This window comes from Lineus longissimus, chromosome 4 (assembly GCF_910592395.1).
Source record: "Lineus longissimus chromosome 4, tnLinLong1.2, whole genome shotgun sequence".
In the NCBI taxonomy this organism is placed as follows: domain Eukaryota; kingdom Metazoa; phylum Nemertea; class Pilidiophora; order Heteronemertea; family Lineidae; genus Lineus; species Lineus longissimus.
Genome location: NC_088311.1, coordinates 2,181,117 through 2,198,425, shown reverse-complemented (window position 1 = coordinate 2,198,425; position 17,309 = coordinate 2,181,117). Strand labels below are relative to the sequence as shown.

The 17,309-nt window shown below is 39.9% G+C and overlaps 3 protein-coding genes and 1 non-coding gene across 5 annotated transcripts; 2 read left to right on the top strand and 2 right to left on the bottom strand.

Moving 5' to 3' along the window:
• Positions 1-732: 732 nt before the first annotated feature.
• Positions 733-8,883, bottom strand: LOC135487218 (dynein axonemal intermediate chain 3-like). Of its 2 annotated transcripts, none has more exons than XM_064770713.1 (20): positions 8,792-8,883; positions 8,101-8,221; positions 7,585-7,858; positions 7,221-7,310; positions 6,854-7,038; positions 6,531-6,635; positions 6,136-6,294; positions 5,674-5,990; positions 5,370-5,481; positions 4,822-5,025; positions 4,482-4,658; positions 3,993-4,115; positions 3,767-3,840; positions 3,373-3,502; positions 3,085-3,169; positions 2,492-2,695; positions 2,112-2,242; positions 1,527-1,823; positions 1,215-1,337; positions 733-977 (listed from the first exon to the last, which is right to left on the bottom strand). In XM_064770713.1, the coding sequence occupies exons 2-20, from the start codon at positions 8,209-8,211 to the stop codon at positions 834-836; spliced, it is 3,045 nt and encodes a 1,014-aa protein (XP_064626783.1). In that variant the 5' UTR covers positions 8,212-8,221; positions 8,792-8,883; the 3' UTR covers positions 733-833. The 2 variants fall into 2 exon arrangements, with proteins under 2 accessions (XP_064626783.1, XP_064626784.1); XM_064770714.1 differs by having other exon boundaries at positions 8,835-8,876.
• A 212-nt stretch (positions 8,884-9,095) lies between these two features.
• Positions 9,096-9,167, top strand: Trnac-gca (transfer RNA cysteine (anticodon GCA)). Its single transcript has one exon. It is a non-coding gene; the product is annotated as a tRNA-Cys (tRNA).
• Positions 9,168-9,690: 523 nt separating this feature from the next.
• On the bottom strand, positions 9,691-12,120 carry LOC135487220 (histone chaperone ASF1-like). Its single transcript, XM_064770716.1, has 4 exons — positions 11,828-12,120; positions 11,302-11,417; positions 10,960-11,136; positions 9,691-10,792 (listed from the first exon to the last, which is right to left on the bottom strand). The coding sequence occupies exons 1-4, from the start codon at positions 11,937-11,939 to the stop codon at positions 10,550-10,552; spliced, it is 648 nt and encodes a 215-aa protein (XP_064626786.1). The 5' UTR covers positions 11,940-12,120; the 3' UTR covers positions 9,691-10,549.
• Positions 12,121-14,983: 2,863 nt separating this feature from the next.
• LOC135487219 (ADP,ATP carrier protein-like) lies at positions 14,984-17,129 on the top strand. Its single transcript, XM_064770715.1, has 2 exons — positions 14,984-15,141; positions 15,537-17,129. Exons 1-2 carry the CDS (start codon positions 15,025-15,027, stop codon positions 16,320-16,322), a joined length of 903 nt encoding a protein of 300 aa, XP_064626785.1. The 5' UTR covers positions 14,984-15,024; the 3' UTR covers positions 16,323-17,129.
• Positions 17,130-17,309: the final 180 nt, after the last annotated feature.

Genomic DNA, 17,309 nt, shown 5'->3' with positions numbered 1-17,309 from the left:
TCCAAATGACATAATAGCATTATAAGGACACCTAATCAAAAGATTGCTGTATTTTTTGTTTTGGACGGAAGAAAGACAAATGATATCAGTAAACACAACTAGATAAATATTAACAATGGTATTCTGTACAAAGTTCTCAAAGAAGTCCTGTGTTTTTCCTCAACATCAAAAGAAAAGCAACGTTTTCTAATTCAGCTTTGATTAAGATAAAATACTAGCAAATACATGTATACATGTGGTGAATCACAAAAATTATCTGTCAAAAAAGGAGTAGGAATGCTGATGGAGATCAGTCAAGTTCAAGTTTAGCGCTGTATGGGTTGATCCTCAATACCCTAGAGTTCCTCTGTGGAGGTCTTGGAGTCTACAGGGTTATTGTGAAAGGACTTGATAAGGTCAGTGAAAAGCGCCATAGAACAGCTATTTTTCTATGTGAAGCAAGAGTGGACGGACGTGCTGCAGCAACAGCGCATTGCCGGACCGAACAGGGAATGAAAAATCCCTTAAACCTACACAAAGATCAAGTGATTGGTTATTGTATCACAGTATTTTCAGCACACTGATCCTGCACACTTTGCAGTGTTTTCATTTCACAGTCTAAATAGTAAAATTGAAGGTGTAATCCATTAAGAACATGCACCCTAAAAACATTTTGTCAAAGAATTATGATTTATATACCAATGCACTTTTTCTCATAACTTTATATACATTTCTATTTTTTTGGGTCAGCAATGGGTCGGGTCCATCCTTTGACATTTGGTGTGCATGTAATTAACAGCCCTCCATGACAGTCTTTCAATGTTCTCTGGATCAGAGGATGAGGAAACACTACTTTATGTTTCTGGAAGAGGTTCCTCCTCTTCTACCTTCAATCCGAGCTCTCGAAGGAAAGCATTCTCCTCTTCAACAAATGCCAAATACTCCTGCTTCATTCTGTATTCTATTTCCTCTTCCGTGAGTACAACATTCGGTGCAATCTGTACAACAAAAGAGAAAAGACAGATCTATATAAAGTGGATTCAAAAAGGTACATCAGCTTGGTTTGTGATATATTGGAGATTACAAGTAGGAAATTTACCTTGAATAGTGATACACATGATAATGATCAACATGTATCAGTAAAATTTAAATCTATACAATGCCTCATGGACTTGATTCTACTAAACTTATGTCGGTCACAATCAGAATATTGTCTCAAATAAATGATTACTTACACCGGCCTTTCTCTTGATTTCTGCTTCTATCTCTCGTTTTTCCATCTCTCTGAAGTCCCAGCGGGCAACCACAAACGCTCGCCTCTTTACCTCACGTTCAAAGTAGTTCGTCACAAGTTGATGCTTCAAAGAATATGCAGATTTATGAATGTAAAGTTAAAACACTGCAAAAGATCCAGCAAATTTTTTTAACATGAAACCCCCCCCAGCGGCCAGCAGACCAACCGTATCAAAACCAGCTACGAAGCCCTCTCAGACCTTCAATCTCTTGTTCTTGAGGCGGACACGGCTACCACGATAGAAGCTACATACCTCATTTGTTGTTGGTTGTCTCAAACTCCATGGTATCTCAAGAACATGAAGTGTCCCAGAATCATCACCCACTGCTAGAAGATGTTGCTTTGTGTTGACAGCATATGGGAAGATACAAGTGATAGGTGACGAGGTGACGCTCTGGTTGAGTGAGGCCTCGTGTGTCCGGTCCAGGAGATCCCACATATCAATACTACCATCGACCCTGGCAATGAAGAACACAGCAGGACGAGACGGCGACCAGTAGCCCCCGCTGAGCCTTTTGTTGGCAGCACAAGAACTCAAGATGGGTCCACTCTGAAAACAATGAGACAATTCTTTAAAAAATTGTTCAAACCAAGAATGCCAACTAAAAGTATTACTATCAATATTTCAGCAAAAATCTCCTGTTTTCATGCAGTTACGTAATTTATCTTCTTTTTCAATCACAACAACAACACATCAAGACCAAAAAGATGGATGATCTGTGGTTGAAAATTGTTGCCACCACTGCAAAATTGTCGAGTTCCCCCGAATCTGAAAAGCGAGTTAGCTTCGACCCATAAGGTGGTGCTCACAGAGGAATAACATCTATTATCAACTTACATTCACTCCTTCTTTCCAAATCGAGAAAGTCCATCCACCGACACAAAGAATGATGTCTTTGAAGAATGGAGATCTCTGAAGTGCTATCACTGGACCATCATGAAGCGTATTGTAAAATTCTGGTTTTGGGGCTGGAAATAGAAGTTGTATACATAAAATCTACTGTTCTTACAGAGACAGTTTCACTATTTTTCTTGTGTGTTTCCCTGAAATTGGCTGGGTATTTGTGTATGTATCTGATATGATGCAATAATAGTTGCCTTGCATCTAATGAAATTATATCTATGGCTAAAGTTAGCTCCCATTTTAGAACTTTCAACTAAACAATAAATTTCATAAAAACACAAAAGAATAGAATGTACGACTGGAAGCATGCATACTCTGTATTTTTCCTGTGTCCTGATCTTTCTGTGGCATCCAATCAACATAGACTATTTCTCCATCCTCTGTGCCACAGTAGAAACTTGTCTTGACTCCCTGCAAGGTCCTCTTCTCTTTGGCAGAACCAGATCTCCCACCAAAGGAGTATCCACCCTGCATTGTACTTGTCTCATCTTTTTTTGTTTCCGTTGTGCCAGTAGATACTGAAAATGTGAAAAGAGTAGAATTGTTTATAGATCTAGCAAAACTACACTCTGTACCAATATGGAACCATGCGAAATTGAGGGCCTTGCTAGAAGAAGCTTGTGGCCACTGCTGCTGTGTAGTCGACTGACAATGATGGTCGACCAAGATAGCTCCTCATTTTCTCAGCACAACAAAACAGTATTCCTTTTTAAAGACAAAGGAGAGTGTAGTGGTGTACGCATCAGGCCAACAATCAAGGACATGGTTTCTAATCGAGCCTCATACCTTGTTTTCACCAGTTGAAGCCTTAAGCTGACATTGCTCCTTGATTTATTAATTATGCAAAGCACTAGGAGACACACAGAAGCAGAGAGATCAACACACATACAAGTCAGTGAGTACTTACAGACACTTCTATCACCTTGTCTCTCAGATATGCTAAACTTTGTTGGACTGTGATCTCCTCCTGGCTCAGACTTATTAAGCTGAACCTAGAAGAAAACATTAACAAAAGTGTTTAGTCAAAAAGTATCAAATCTTTGAAACATAATTGAGTCTCTACAACATGTAGGCTTCTAACTAAGATTCAAAGACCAAACAACTCATTCGAGATATTTGATATAGATATTTGGCACTATGAATGCTAATATTATATTTGACACATGCTTCTGTAAGCCCCAGTATGAATACTTACTTTCAACATTGGTTTCCATGTAAGATCCAGATGTCGAAACGTTGTTGGCACACCCATGGGCGTCTTCAATTTATTGTCTGGAACTGGAGCTTGTGTCTTTGGTGCCCTGATATCCCACACTAAAACGTGACTGAAAAGAAGAGTTAAGATGGAGAATTCAGTGAACAGCTGTGGTGAAAGTTATCTTTTTGACTAAAAGAAACCATTCCATTGCTTTTGTTTCTGGTACATGACATATTCATTGCATCAGCTTGGTAGTGTTCACGTTTGGATAACAAAGTGGGCAAATACTCCTGTGATTATATGACATAAAACAGCAGGGCTTGAACTGGACTCCAATCATGTCTCCCTCTATCGAGCAGAACAAAAATGGTCTGTTATTCAATATACTTACTGGTCGACTGCACATGACATGACCTGAATACACTGCTGTAGTCTATTCTCAATGGGCACACCCATTCGAGTAAGCTGCAATGATAAAAGGGTGGATGAAGCTGGGGTTCCGGAAACATTTTCATGACCTTCTGTTAAGATGTGAAAGACTAAGAGTAAAATACAGCTCAATTATGTGTGGCTTTTTGTGAACAATAAGCTCTTGAAGAAGAAAGCATTTTCCTTACCTCGAGATGATCTGGAACCCACAATATATCAGTGACTGCTCCCTTATGGCTGTGTTCAATACTTGAGACAGCTGCATATCGCACTATGGGTGTTTCCAGTGCGCTCTCATCCTCAAAGCCTTGCTGCAGTAGAAAGATGGTGTGTCAGTTCACAGGACAACAATACAGATTTGCTTGTCGACTGACATGAGATAACAAAATGCTTTATCATATTCAATATTCTGGTTCATTGCTTTCGATTGCTGAAGGTTTATCTTCATTTGTTCCTTATTCTACCAGTAATCTATACCCACAATACAGTTAAGGACTAGGAGAACCTCAGCTATTTCACAATTAGAGTTCAGGTATTAGTTGTGAGATTCTAAGTATGGTATGTTGACTAGATCTGTAATGCAAAACTGAACTCTTCGCTATGCTTGTCAATGTATAGTCACCACTGATAACATGATAGTGATATGCAAGACACTCTCCAGATAAAGACACACTCACCAATGTGTTCATTGCATTCTTCTTTTTAGCACTCGACCTTGGCTGTTTGAGTCTGTCAACATGGGCTGCAATGTCCCACATCACAACCTGACCATTCATACAACCACCTGCAATGATGTTTGGGTCCGTTGGGCAGAATTGGAAACTGTAGATATCATCTGGTGCTTCTAATAAAAGCTGCAAATGGAAAGTATCTATTCAATATGCTAGGTACTGGTGACACAACCGAGACAACAGGGATTAGGGAAGTTGGAACAATATCTGGTTCTTGGCTCATATTCAGATGCACATCATGTTTTACCAGTCTAATGTTATTCCGATGCAAAAGCACCATGCTTACCTGTGGATGTATTGGGTCAGCAAAACTCCATATCAGGATCAAGGAAGGTGTCATGATGATTCTGGCCGACTGATCTACCCTGTCATCGAATGCGATCCTCTCAGACACAGACACAGCCAGTACACCTTTGATCGTTGGATGCCAGTCAATGCAAGTGATTGTCTTTTCTTTGCTAAACTGGAGATCAGTGAAGGACTGGTATTCCTAGAAACAAAAAATAGGACTTGCAGATCAATGTGAATGTTCACTGCAATAATCAACAGACATTATCTTCAAGAAACAAGATAAATTTCATCTGAAAAACTTGAGACTCTGAAGGGAACGAAAACACCAAATCACCCCGTAAAGAAACAACAAGACACAAGATCAATCAGCAGAACTCCTCCTGTGTTCACTATTAGATGGCAGGAATGAGATCACTACTTCAACATGTATTTTGGGCCCATTGACTCTTGACTTCAACAGTAGGCTAGCAGCTTGCTATTCTTGTCCTCTAGCCTCATACCCCACATAGCTTGTTATTCTTTGAATTAAGAGCTGAAACGAACCTTGAGGTGATTATCAGCCTTGCTCCCGAATGTAGAATCCTCATCAGCTAAATTGACCCAGTCATTGAAGAACACATCCATAATCTCATTCTGTTGTAAGGAAAGCTGGAACCTGCAGAAAACAAAAGGCCAAGCACATAAAGGGCAAGTGTCTACATATTTTACGTCTCATGAGAAGGTCTAACCAAAGTTCTTACCAAAAAAACACTGAAGAAAGAAGCAATTTGGGGTCACAATAAAATACATTGAAATATGCACTGCTGCACTGGCAATTGCCCTTATTGGCATGAAAGTCTGGTCTGACCTTGGCACAGCATTCTCCACAAAGTCTCTGAGCGTATTGGAGTTGATGTGTTCTTCCTTTTCGGCTTCATTGAACTCCCTGGGGTAGTACTGGGTGCTTGCATTCCGAGGATACCGCCAGTCTGTCTGACAACTTGTGTCCTCGAACTCCGGTATTGCTTGTGTGCCCTTGTCCAGTTCGATCTTATTGAGGTCAAAGGTTTTGTCTTCATAAGATGTGCATTCTATGTAAGCATCTTTGGCATCACCAACATTTCTGTCAGTGAATTCAATGGGTGTTCCAAACTCTTTTCTAACACGTTTTACTGTCACCTTGACCTGCAAGTAGAAATGGAAATTATGTACCCGATCAGCTTTTTCCTCAACCATCTTAATGTTCATTTTAGTCGAAGCGTCCAGACTCTCAAGGTGGCCAGATCAGAAAGTAAGATTATAAGGACTTTACACAGGAGTCCGAAATTACCTGTTTCCGTTTCTCTACAACCAACTCCTCTTGGACTTCCACTTCACTTCCAAGTGAGATCCACGGCTTGGATTCTGGTGGGATGTATTTGTAGATGACCTCTTCCTCTGGCTCTCTCAACACGCCATCTTCACCTACTTCCCCTTCAGGTCTTTCAGGCTGAAGATTGATGAAAGACAGTGATAAAAACTATCAGAAATGCATAATCAAGCTAGTCTTATCTGTTTTTGATACAGGTACCAGATACCTGTACAGAATAGGTCCTTATGAGAGACCAATAAGGATTTCACTGAAGGACTATGGAATATAGCCAAATTATAAGCAAAGATCATTTAGGTTGTTATATTTACCATATTTGCAGTATCTCAATAAAGATATACTCAAGCAATACTCACATTCATCAACTTTTCTTTTGCTTCCTCGTTAGTGGCAATGCAGAAATTTTGGCCCCATTTGAAGTCTGCATCATACACAATCAGAATTTCATCCCCAGGGTATTCCTAGAAATAAAAAAGAATGAGGTCTTCATTTGGAACAAGCAATGGTGATTATACATACTCAAAACTGCTAAAATCCATTGCCCAAAATGCAACCAGACAGGTCGTTAGATCAGTTCATAGCACCCTTGAAGGTTCTAGCAATAGCAAAGAATCATTTCATTCTGGTGCATCTCTTCATTTTTGTCACCAAATCACTTCACTATACGAGTGCCACTCACCAAGATCATCTGTTTCATGGGAGCAAAATCAGACACGGCTGCTCTCATCTTCATATCAGTGACGATTTCTTCCTTGGCAATGATTTTGAAGGGCATCTCGGCAGTCACATTCTCATCTGTCTTACAAGAGAAGAGCTCCTGAGTTTTGCTTGACAGGAAAAGAGGAACAACACCATCTGGAAGACCTGAAATGAAGGAAGACACATTCAAGTGAAAATTTTCCTGATCACTGTGACATGTCTGAGCCGACTGGTATCGTTGACCATTGACTGGTAAAGACAAAGAAGAAGATTGTTAATGGTTAAGTATGGTATCCAAACTAAGTTTCCATGATGCAACAACTGATATCATGTAATGCAATACTTACTATCTCCGCCCAATGGGTCGCCATCAACCATTGGCATTTCAGGGGCAGGCGTTTCAGGCTTCGTTTCTGCGGATGCTCTTTTCCCAGCAGCTGAAACATGTCCAAAGCATATAAAAATCATGCACCAAAAAATGAATAATTATCAACCTATTAATGGGAATTCTATTCGTATAATTGATATGCAAAAGATGAAAGAAACTTATGTTGGTCTTTCAACAATGTAAAGTTTAAAAAGTTTACACCCCTCAAGTTACTTGTATGTTATGAAATGAAACAGAAGATCTCAAAACTTCTCTCTGACAGCAGAGCAATATTGTTTCAAATAATATCAGTTTATTTTTTAAAATATTTGCTTGACACTTACATCTTTTCCCACCACTCTTAATACTACCCTTAGGTGTTGTAGCCCTGCTACTCTTGGGTGTATGTGTATTGCTTCCCCTGACACTTCCCTTTGGAGACCCAGTGCGACTACCTCGAGATGCAGGTTTGGATGCTTTACTTGCACTGCTTTTAACACTAGCTGCAGATCCTGCCGATTTTTTAGACACTGCACTTCCTGTGCGGCTTTGCTTTGCACTTGCCGGCTTGGACCCAGGAATGGACAGCTTATCAGGTGACTTGGTGCCAGAGGTATCCTGAAATTTCAATTGGTAGGAAATAGAAAAATATCAAAGTGTGTTGCATCTTTTGAATAATGAATGTGGATGTGGGACTGGGAGTGGGACATCACTACAGTAACTTCTGAAACAAGAAGGAGCCTAGGGTAGGAGCATTCACACTAGAATTTTTTCAATTTGTAGTGTTCAAAGCAATAGCGTGATGGTCCGGCCCTTCATGCCCTTCTGCCAATTTCCGTCCAATTGCACATAGGCCCTACCTGTTCTTTTTCATCTTCTTTGCCTGCTTCCTTCTCCTTTTCTGTCTCTTCCTTCTCCTTTTCTGTGTCTCCCTCCTGGGTTGGAGGATCCTTGGCTTCACTGTCAGACATTCTGATTTATCTGCAAGGAGTAAATGAACAAATATTGATTTACTCCAACAATATCAATGACAATGTATTGTAAACGCCATTGGCGTAAGATAAGTAATACAGGGCACTACATTTAAACCTCCATATCAATATATTACAAACGCTCTCATTCAGTGCCTGCACTACATGATAAAATGTAAACTGATAAGCCAAGATTTACTAGGTACACTGACTTTTGTTCAAGCAGCGGTGTTCAGTGAACTGTGAGTGTGACTGTGACTAAGTGTGACGCTGTACACACTGGTACACATGCACAGGGGCATATGCAGTGCGACAGAGCAGAGTGCCAGTGTGCATGTGGCAAACACCAACAGCTATGACAGTAGAAAGATTAGCAGACCTCAGTCTCAGATCAGACTCGGTCACTCACTCAGTCACTAGTCAGTGAGTCACTCAGTCTCTCAGTCTCAGTGACAGTGAGACTGAGAGGAGAGATATTTATTGTTATGCCTGACAAGGCAGCTTTCTTTAAATTTTTGGTGGATTAAACTATTCTCGATAACGAAACCAATCCCGAAATCACACATGATAAGTAATATACCTTGAATAACTAATTCGAAACAATATTTTGAACTGTTTTTTACTTCGAAATTTTTGTTACAAAGTGAGAGGCGACCATGTTGAAAATACCCGGATGTTGTTGATATGTTGCTACGACGGGCACCTGCTTAGATACTGGTCACCAGCACTTATGGAGTCTTAGCGAGTAAAAACCCAGTCTACGCATTTTTAACACTGGTGAAGCATTGTCAAAATTCTACTTTGTCAAGCGTAATCGCTGAAACAAGGTGTGAGATTATATAAAATCTATCAATAATAAGAAATCACTTCCTCATTTCAGGAAAGGGGGTATAGCTCAGTGGTAGAGCATTCGACTGCAGATCGAGAGGTCCCCGGTTCAAATCCGGGTGCCCCCTCACTTTTACTTTTTTTCCATGCATATTTTTTCCCTTTTTTACTTGTAAAATTGTATGTTCCGGTGGGTTGCAATGTTGGTATCTCGGTTTCTTTTACAGCCGCTATCATTGAATCACCTATAGGAATATTGTGCAACATCACTCATCAGGTCTAGGCCTATGCCTAAATTGTCTCACTAAAAATCCCTTTGCAAAATCTGGCATTCTCTGCATCACAGGCTACATCCTTTAGGCTGGTTCCAACACATGAAATGTTTCACTAGAGTGTGTGGTCTGATATGGCCACATTATCGTTCCTGGTTAGCTCACACGCCTGCTGATGACAGCACATGTATCCAGAGTCACATGACTCTCTCAAAGCATCAGGCTTGGGAGAAATCCTAGGAGACCCATCACAAGGAAATCGGGGATTGCCGTTGGTTTGTACGGTTCAAGTTCAGCACACAACCCCCCTCCCCCAGCCGTTGCCCTCATTAGGTAAGTGGTAACTGACTGATTTTCGAAGAAAATAATAGTAAGACGATTTTCATAATAATATTAATTAATGACCTTTATTACAAATACACATTTATCAAAAACATGTGTGGCTTGAAAAAGATACAAAGACATTACATTACCAGTACAGAAGAAAGATGACGTTAAGACCACCTTGTTATTGTTAAATCCCATTCATTATTTTAGAGGTTTTAAGGTACTGAAATGCGAGTTCCTGTGCCAATCGAAGTGCCTCAACCAACCAGGGTTCAATTTTTCCAATTGCACAGGACAACCAAATGATCAGATGGACAAGTTACTTCAGGAAAGAAGTTGCGATGTGGGCAAGTAGAAATAATCTCCCAGCTAAAGGCCCCAACATTATCCACCTTTAATCATGAAAATTCCTATTAAGATAGTTGAACAAAATTTTGTAGGCACACAGAACAGAGGGGGAATATACCCTCTCCTTCCAACCAAGCATGCAAGAGGGGTATGTGTGCCCAATTCCCCACCGGCAAAAACCAGTAGGAGTATTTGCTGCTCTTATCTCTGTATACAATGCGTTCACGACAGGTAGTGTACACTGAATTAACATATATTTATTGTAAAATTCATGGAGCTTTGACAAAAGTCCCAACTAATTTTACACAAAACTCTTATCAGACCGAAAGAAACATACAATAAGATACAACATGTACATATACAAAAGTCTCAGTAGTTTACCAAGCCATGATCTAAATTGACATGTGAGACTTCATTGGTTTGGCTTACAATGACAATATTTACTTCCCAAACACATCTTACAACTTTTGTACATACTTGAAAATAAGGGTGTCAGGCACTCCCTAAAGTGATGGTTGTGAAACAAGTAACAGGTAAAGTTCAGAAGTCAGCTATCCAAGTGTTCAACGCACATCTACTTCCATGCTTACACTATTTGTGTCCATGGCAGCCGCCATAATGTCAACATTATTTTTTTGTATTGAGCACATATGCATGGCATCCTTATCAGAATACTGGCCGAAGAGCTGGTTAGAATCCGTATTCATTGTAGAAGGTGGTATGTTTTCCCCATTTGGGTTATTGTCGTCCCAGTCAATTTTAAACCTTGTAACTCTTGGGCATGTCGCAAGGATATTCCGTTGTAGCTGAAGAGAGAAATATACATTAAAACAGGTCTAGACTTGCATATTGGCTAGTTTGAAAATTATAGTACATATGTTGACAAAAAAGAAGTATTTCACTCTCTACTTTGATGCAAAATCACAACAGGAGGAGAAAACATCTCGGTCAAAGGTATGTCCACAAATATTACCTTTTCAAAGTCCGGAGAAGATGGTGGAGTTTCTTTCAGTTCAGGATCAGCGTATTCATTATTGACATAATAACCAACCCGTATGAACTCTTTTCCTCTAAATGAACATGTCAACAAAACAACTGTTACACCAACAGCATCTTCCAATGGAATCTTTGATGGATCTGGTGGTTCAGCCTGCAAATATGAACAATAACCAATTAACATACATCAGAGCTGGCATTCTAAGTGTAGTGAATGTGATTTATTATTCTTGGAAAAGTACCTTTTCCAAATTGTTCTTCACAACAGGTCACAGCACAAGTTGACAATTGACTCATTGTAAAAATGAAATTAACTCACTTGAAACACAAACATGTGCTTTCCACCAGGTACAGGTCCAACAAGAACACTATCTAGGACTTGATCAAAATCTTCACTCTCGGCTGAACCAACATAAACGATTTTCCACTCAAGATCTGAAAAGAGAACAATAATGTTTGAGGTCAGAATCATGTGACTATTGACATTGTAAAATTCTAACTGTTAGTTATGCGTCTTATGTTAATTGTATTGTAACTGTGAACCCAATCACTGATAGGCTTGTTTCAATATTTAGGTTTGATTTAATTGACTAGACTAGCCCTGTTGGACACTCAAAAGAAAGCAAGTCCAAATGATCATGGCAGCATCTGATTCAGTTAAGTCAGGCATGACAAACCATTGTTCTGCCATCCAACAACATGCCATGGCATGGCTGACTGTGAAAACAATCATTGTGAACCGCACGCCGAGAGGCTTGTTTAGGTTTGATTTGGCTCTTGTGACCAACTCGAACTTAGAAAGATGTCAAAAACTGCTACAAACAGTCAAATGTATCTATGCTAACCTTCGGGCAAATCTTCAGAACATTCAAACGTTATTTCGAACTGAAAGGGGTTTTTGAAAGGAGAGGGATTGTCCAAAACAACAACATTTGTGATGTTCACTTTCCCAGCCATCACTTGAGAGAGATAAAAATCGATATTAGAGATCAGAAATCTTTCTTCAACAGCACAAAAACTGTTCTTTGGTTGATATATTGTAGTTTACATTTGTCTTTGCTCGTAATACATGTATAAATTTCGAGGGAAGTAGCCTTTTATCAGGACAAGATATCCTCTCCGTACGAGTTTTGCAAGGCTGGCGGGAATTCCACCAATGCCTCAGAAGAAGGTTGGTGATTGGCTGAATCTCATGGAAATATGCAATCCTGATTTTCATTGGATACAAAAGTAACTTCCGTACCGGCGCACACTAACTTCCGCTGCAGATGACAAACTTCCAATTTATCTGACTTTTCTCCCACGTATGCACTCAAAAACAGTGAATTCTACCCAAATTAGTTGAGATAAACTGAAAATAAATGCGCAGTCATGTTTGCAGCAAACAATCCATCGCGTGTCAATATCGATGAAGCTAACAAACACTTGCAAATGCTGATGGAACGTGTAAATGAACTAGAATCTACTGTAAAAGAACAAACTGAAGCCCTAATCAGGAAAGATGACCAAACTGCCATGCAATTGACAGAGATGGAGAGGGAGACAAACACGAAAGTAGGCCGGTTACAGCGTGAATTAAATGAATCTGAAAATACTGTTGAACAGTTGAGAGAGATGTGTCGTGAAAGGGACATCACTATTGCAAAGTTACGACAAAAGGCAGCGATTCTCGATGATATTTTGAAGTACAAGCCAATGTTTGAGAAACTAGGTTTTCACCTTATTCAGGGAGAGAGAATTGTTGCCAATATGGCAAAAGACTCAGACAATGATTATTGGGCAAAAAAAACATCCTCAAAGGAAATGCAGCAGGGTCACGTGAAAAGTTCTCATCAGCAGGAGCAGGAGAGAACGTACAATGCCAATGGACAAACAGTTGATTCTGGAAAAAGTTCACCGCGCCACACCTCCAACCCTAGTCATAACACAACTTCAGGCTCAATGAAACAGCAACTTGCTACAGATCTTTTGACAGGTACAAGCTATGGAAAGTCCAGCACCCAGGATGTCTTGTACAATGCTTTCAGTTTTGATGGGCCCTCACTACACCAAGGTCTTCAAAGAGACCCTGTTGACAAGGAACTCTATCTGTGATGTCTGATGAGACCAATTTTCAAGCTTTGGTTGACTTTTATTTTGGTATTTACCAAAAACCTGGCAATAATTACTTCATGTAAAAAGATAAAGGGACTTTCAACTATAGTAAGATTAAGAATATTTGTATTCTTTGAATCAGAAGGAAGAAGTACTGGATTGATAGGCGGCGGTTGATTACATTAAATATGATTGAAATTGAACAATAGGATGAAGTAGTTCCACTGTTTCAATCCTGGCCCTGATTTATAGTTGGGTACATCACACACAAAAAGTTATAGTTTTTAGTTTATATTCTTAAATCAACAACAGTGGCATGCAAGGCAAAGAAACCTACCTGCCAAGAGTCGTGCCTCCTCAGTTGAGACCAGATATGAGGAAGACCAGATTTCATGTTGATATTAAGGATCATTCATTGTGTGCATTTCATCCACTCCAGGATGAGAATCATGACTTATAATTACGATGTACATGTACAATTACAGAGCTCCTTTATAGAGATGTACCCCTGGCACTGCGGGAAATAGTTGTTTGATTTAAATCTTGTTTGTCTTTTACAAGCTTGCTATACCTCTGCTTTAATTTTGAATACTGCTTCTTTTCTGACGATTTTTAGAATGAGATTATTTATGTTCAGAAGTTAAATTTGTTTTTGTTTCTGCAAACATTACATTGCTTCAATCATAAATGTAAATTTATGTCGCTCCATCATTATATTATTGTATTCCTCACATTAGTTTCTTCAGGCTGTTAGTGTGGTGCGACATGATTAATTTATGTTATGCAGCAGTCCATGTAAAATCTATACTCCTGGTCGAGCAGTCCTTGTGATGCTATTGAAGTCTTGTGCACAACGCAAATAAGATAATTTCATTTGTCCTTATAACATGATTTGGTCTTTTACATGTATGCAATGTAATTTGGTAAACAACAATGGTCTTAGGTTAAAAAAAGTATGAATTCACTTGTGGTGTTGGTTGTGCATGTGAGGTTGATACATAATTTTCTTGGGGATAATTTATTTCCTCATTAACCGTATTTAGATACATACATACTTTTACATCCTATTTCTAATAAAACATAACTTAAAATAAACTGACTCTTCTTTTCAATTGTCATGATTGTCACTATAAAGCATGGGGTCAGGAGAAGTTCCGAGTTGTGAGGTGTTGTTGGCTCATATGCTGAGACATTTCCCTTGCCTTTTCACACATTGTCCTTGTCATCTTGGCATATAAACCCATGGTTTTCAATATACTTCACCTGTTGATATAGGAGTAAAAAACCCTGATCTCTGGATGTGTCCTTGATTGCTCTACACATATTTTGTCCTCCACCTCCGAGTATTATTATGCCCTCTGCTCCAAAATGAGTACTATGTCACATCCTTTCGCCTGACAAGCAACAAGATGGTAGGGTATTAGCATGGGGTATTAAGTGAAGATAATACTGCAGTGGACTGGGCTAGCATGCAGCAGTTTACACCAAACACAACAATTAAACCCCATACATCCCATACATCAGGCTTGTTTCAGCTTGAGACCATTCAGTTGATTGACCATCTCGAGCAGACAGCCATCTACTTTTGTATCTTGGCCTCGGCCTTGGGGCCTCGATTTGGTGAAATTCTGTGTGATTCTCATCTGGTTTTTGAAAATATTCTTCTGATAATATTACAGATTTTGTGATAAGGCATAAAATGCAGCTAGACTGCTGAAACACTGTATCCCTTGTCAATCTGTCAATCACCCTGGCTATGCATTGCTGCCATCTATTGCTTTCATGAGGAACAAATCTAATTGTGATGACTGTTCCGCGAAGTCAGTTTGGTATGACGTATCTCCACGTGGTCTTTTTTGACCAATCGGTACATTTTTCGACTCTCCCTAAATTTACGTCAATCACAGAGGTCAGAGCAGTGTCCTTTCAACCACCACCACCAGTAAAAATGTCCAAACCTTTCGATGTAGTGGGATTTGCCAAGGATCTTTTGGCCGGTGGCGTTGCCGCTGGTATTTCAAAGACCTGCGTAGCTCCAATTGAGCGTGTTAAGCTCCTTTTACAGGTATGAAAGTCCAATATCCCGTATTCATCACCTTGTACTTCATCACAGAAATTTACCGGCATCTTTGTCAGCTTGCCGGCATGTCTCAAGTCTGAAACCATGTGCAATTATTGCACTGAAGTGCATTTCTTAGTGCATTCCTTAGTGCATGTAATGCATGGAGTGCGTGTCTACATCATACATGTCATACATTTTCGGACTCGCAGCGAATCGTTCTGTCACTGTGTGTGTCGTCTGTCGTCTGTCTGTGTGCGCGTGTGACAATAACAGGGCCTGACATGGAACGTTCACTTCACTAACACCACGTTTTTAGAATCTTTGAGTTAGGCCTATCCAATCCGCAAATCATTAACTAACTTACTTGTTACTGACCATTTTTTTCTCTATATTTTCAGGTGCAACATGCCTCAAAGCAGATCTCCCCTGACAAGCACTACAAGGGCATCGTCGATTGCTTTGTGCGTGTACCCAAGGAACAAGGCTTCTTTTCCTTGTGGCGTGGTAACTTGGCCAATGTAATTAGGTATTTCCCAACACAGGCCTTGAATTTTGCTTTCAAAGACACCTACAAACGTCTTTTCATTGAAGGAGTAGATAAGAAAACACAATTCTGGAGGTATTTTGCTGGCAACTTGGCATCTGGTGGTGCAGCTGGTGCAACCTCCCTGTGCTTTGTATACCCTCTGGACTTTGCCCGTACACGGTTAGCCGCTGATATCGGTAAAGGAGAGGGAGACCGTGAATTCAAAGGCTTGGGAAACTGCCTTGCTAAGATCTACAAAAGTGATGGTCTCCGTGGTCTTTATCGTGGATTTGCTGTATCTGTGCAGGGTATCATCATCTACAGGGCTGCCTACTTCGGTTGCTTCGATACCGCCAAAGCTATGCTGACGTCGGATCCAAAGAAGACAAACTTCTTCGTTGCATGGATGATTGCTCAGGTTGTGACAACTGGAGCAGGTATTCTGTCATATCCTTTCGATACTGTCCGAAGGCGCTTGATGATGCAGAGTGGTCGTAGTGACGTTCTTTACAAGAACACCTTGGACTGTTGGGCTAAAATTGCCAAGCAGGAGGGAGGGTCTGCTTTCTTCAAGGGAGCCTTTTCCAACATTCTCCGTGGTACCGGTGGTGCCCTTGTGTTAGCAATGTACGATGAGATACAGAAATACATTAAATAATTTAGGAACTATGTAATTTAGGGAATTATCATGTCAACTTATCCAAATTTACACGAAGCCTCCTGGAATGTCTGAACCACGCTTGAATGCCATCTTGGACAGACTGCTATTTATTGGAAATTCTCTAGAACAGTGAATGTGATCACGAATGCAAATTAGACCTTTTAAAATGCTGTACATTCTTGTAAATTAACTGAGTGTCCCCAGTCATACAATATTTATCTTTCATTTCATCTTTGATTTCACACTTCCAATTATTTTTTTCTTTGTTGACTACTCCCTATTTCACATGTGATTGCAGAGGCCAAAATAATCTGTTTTACATTATTTTGGCCACGACAATCATCTGTAAAACGAGTAAAAAAACAAGGGAACGAGTTTACAATCCCCGATCACACCCCAAAAAAAGGTCATCGGTTGACTAACGAAGCACCACTGTTCAATGGATTTATAGTTGAATGCGATCAAACTACGTCATTTCCGATCGGGGATTGTAAATTTTAACCAAAACAAGGAATTCGTAGCTTCCACTGGCATTGCCAAGGATGAAGTTGGAGATCTTGTTCTTAACAGAACTCTCCCAATGGCATGATACTGATAGCCTTCATAAGGGATGGCTTCACCTGACTACTGTTTCGGGTTTGTCGTTTGCATTGCTGTGGATACTTCTTAGTGTGTCTAGACATGAGAACTGTTTACTGTAGAATGATTTTCTGATGTACACCGTGTGTTACAAGAAGGGTGTCCAGTGTGTGAAGAAATGTAACATCTAGGGTATTGTTATAATAAAAGATTGAATACTGCAAATTTGAACTTAAGTTAAATTGTGTTGGATGAATTGCTCTAGTCAGAGACAAAGGCTCCTAAAGCAATTCAATATCCTTTGTCTTAGAAGTGATAACATGAAAAATCCTTCTAAACACCTCAGAAAAAGGATGTTCCCCGCTCAATGATCATGTTTTCACATGATCATGTTTTCACAAGTAT

What these genes read in the sequence shown, in the direction of transcription:
- LOC135487218 (XM_064770713.1), bottom strand. Translation starts at nt 8,211, where the DNA reads ATGTCTGACAGTGAAGCCAAGGATCCTCCAACCCAGGAGGGAGACACA. An exon ending in TTGTAGAGAAACGGAAACAG is followed by an intron (nt 5,991 to 6,135) that starts GTAATTTCGGAC and finishes TTCTACTTGCAG; the next exon opens with GTCAAGGTGACAGTAAAACG. An exon ending in AGAATGCAATGAACACATTG is followed by an intron (nt 4,116 to 4,481) that starts GTGAGTGTGTCT and finishes TTTCTACTGCAG; the next exon opens with CAAGGCTTTGAGGATGAGAG.
- LOC135487220 (XM_064770716.1), bottom strand. Translation starts at nt 11,939, where the DNA reads ATGGCTGGGAAAGTGAACATCACAAATGTTGTTGTTTTGGACAATCCC. An exon ending in TTCTGAAGATTTGCCCGAAG is followed by an intron (nt 11,418 to 11,827) that starts GTTAGCATAGAT and finishes TTCTCTTTTCAG; the next exon opens with ATCTTGAGTGGAAAATCGTT. An exon ending in CTTCTCCGGACTTTGAAAAG is followed by an intron (nt 10,793 to 10,959) that starts GTAATATTTGTG and finishes TTCTCTCTTCAG; the next exon opens with CTACAACGGAATATCCTTGC.
- LOC135487219 (XM_064770715.1), top strand. Translation starts at nt 15,025, where the DNA reads ATGTCCAAACCTTTCGATGTAGTGGGATTTGCCAAGGATCTTTTGGCC. An exon ending in GTGTTAAGCTCCTTTTACAG is followed by an intron (nt 15,142 to 15,536) that starts GTATGAAAGTCC and finishes CTATATTTTCAG; the next exon opens with GTGCAACATGCCTCAAAGCA.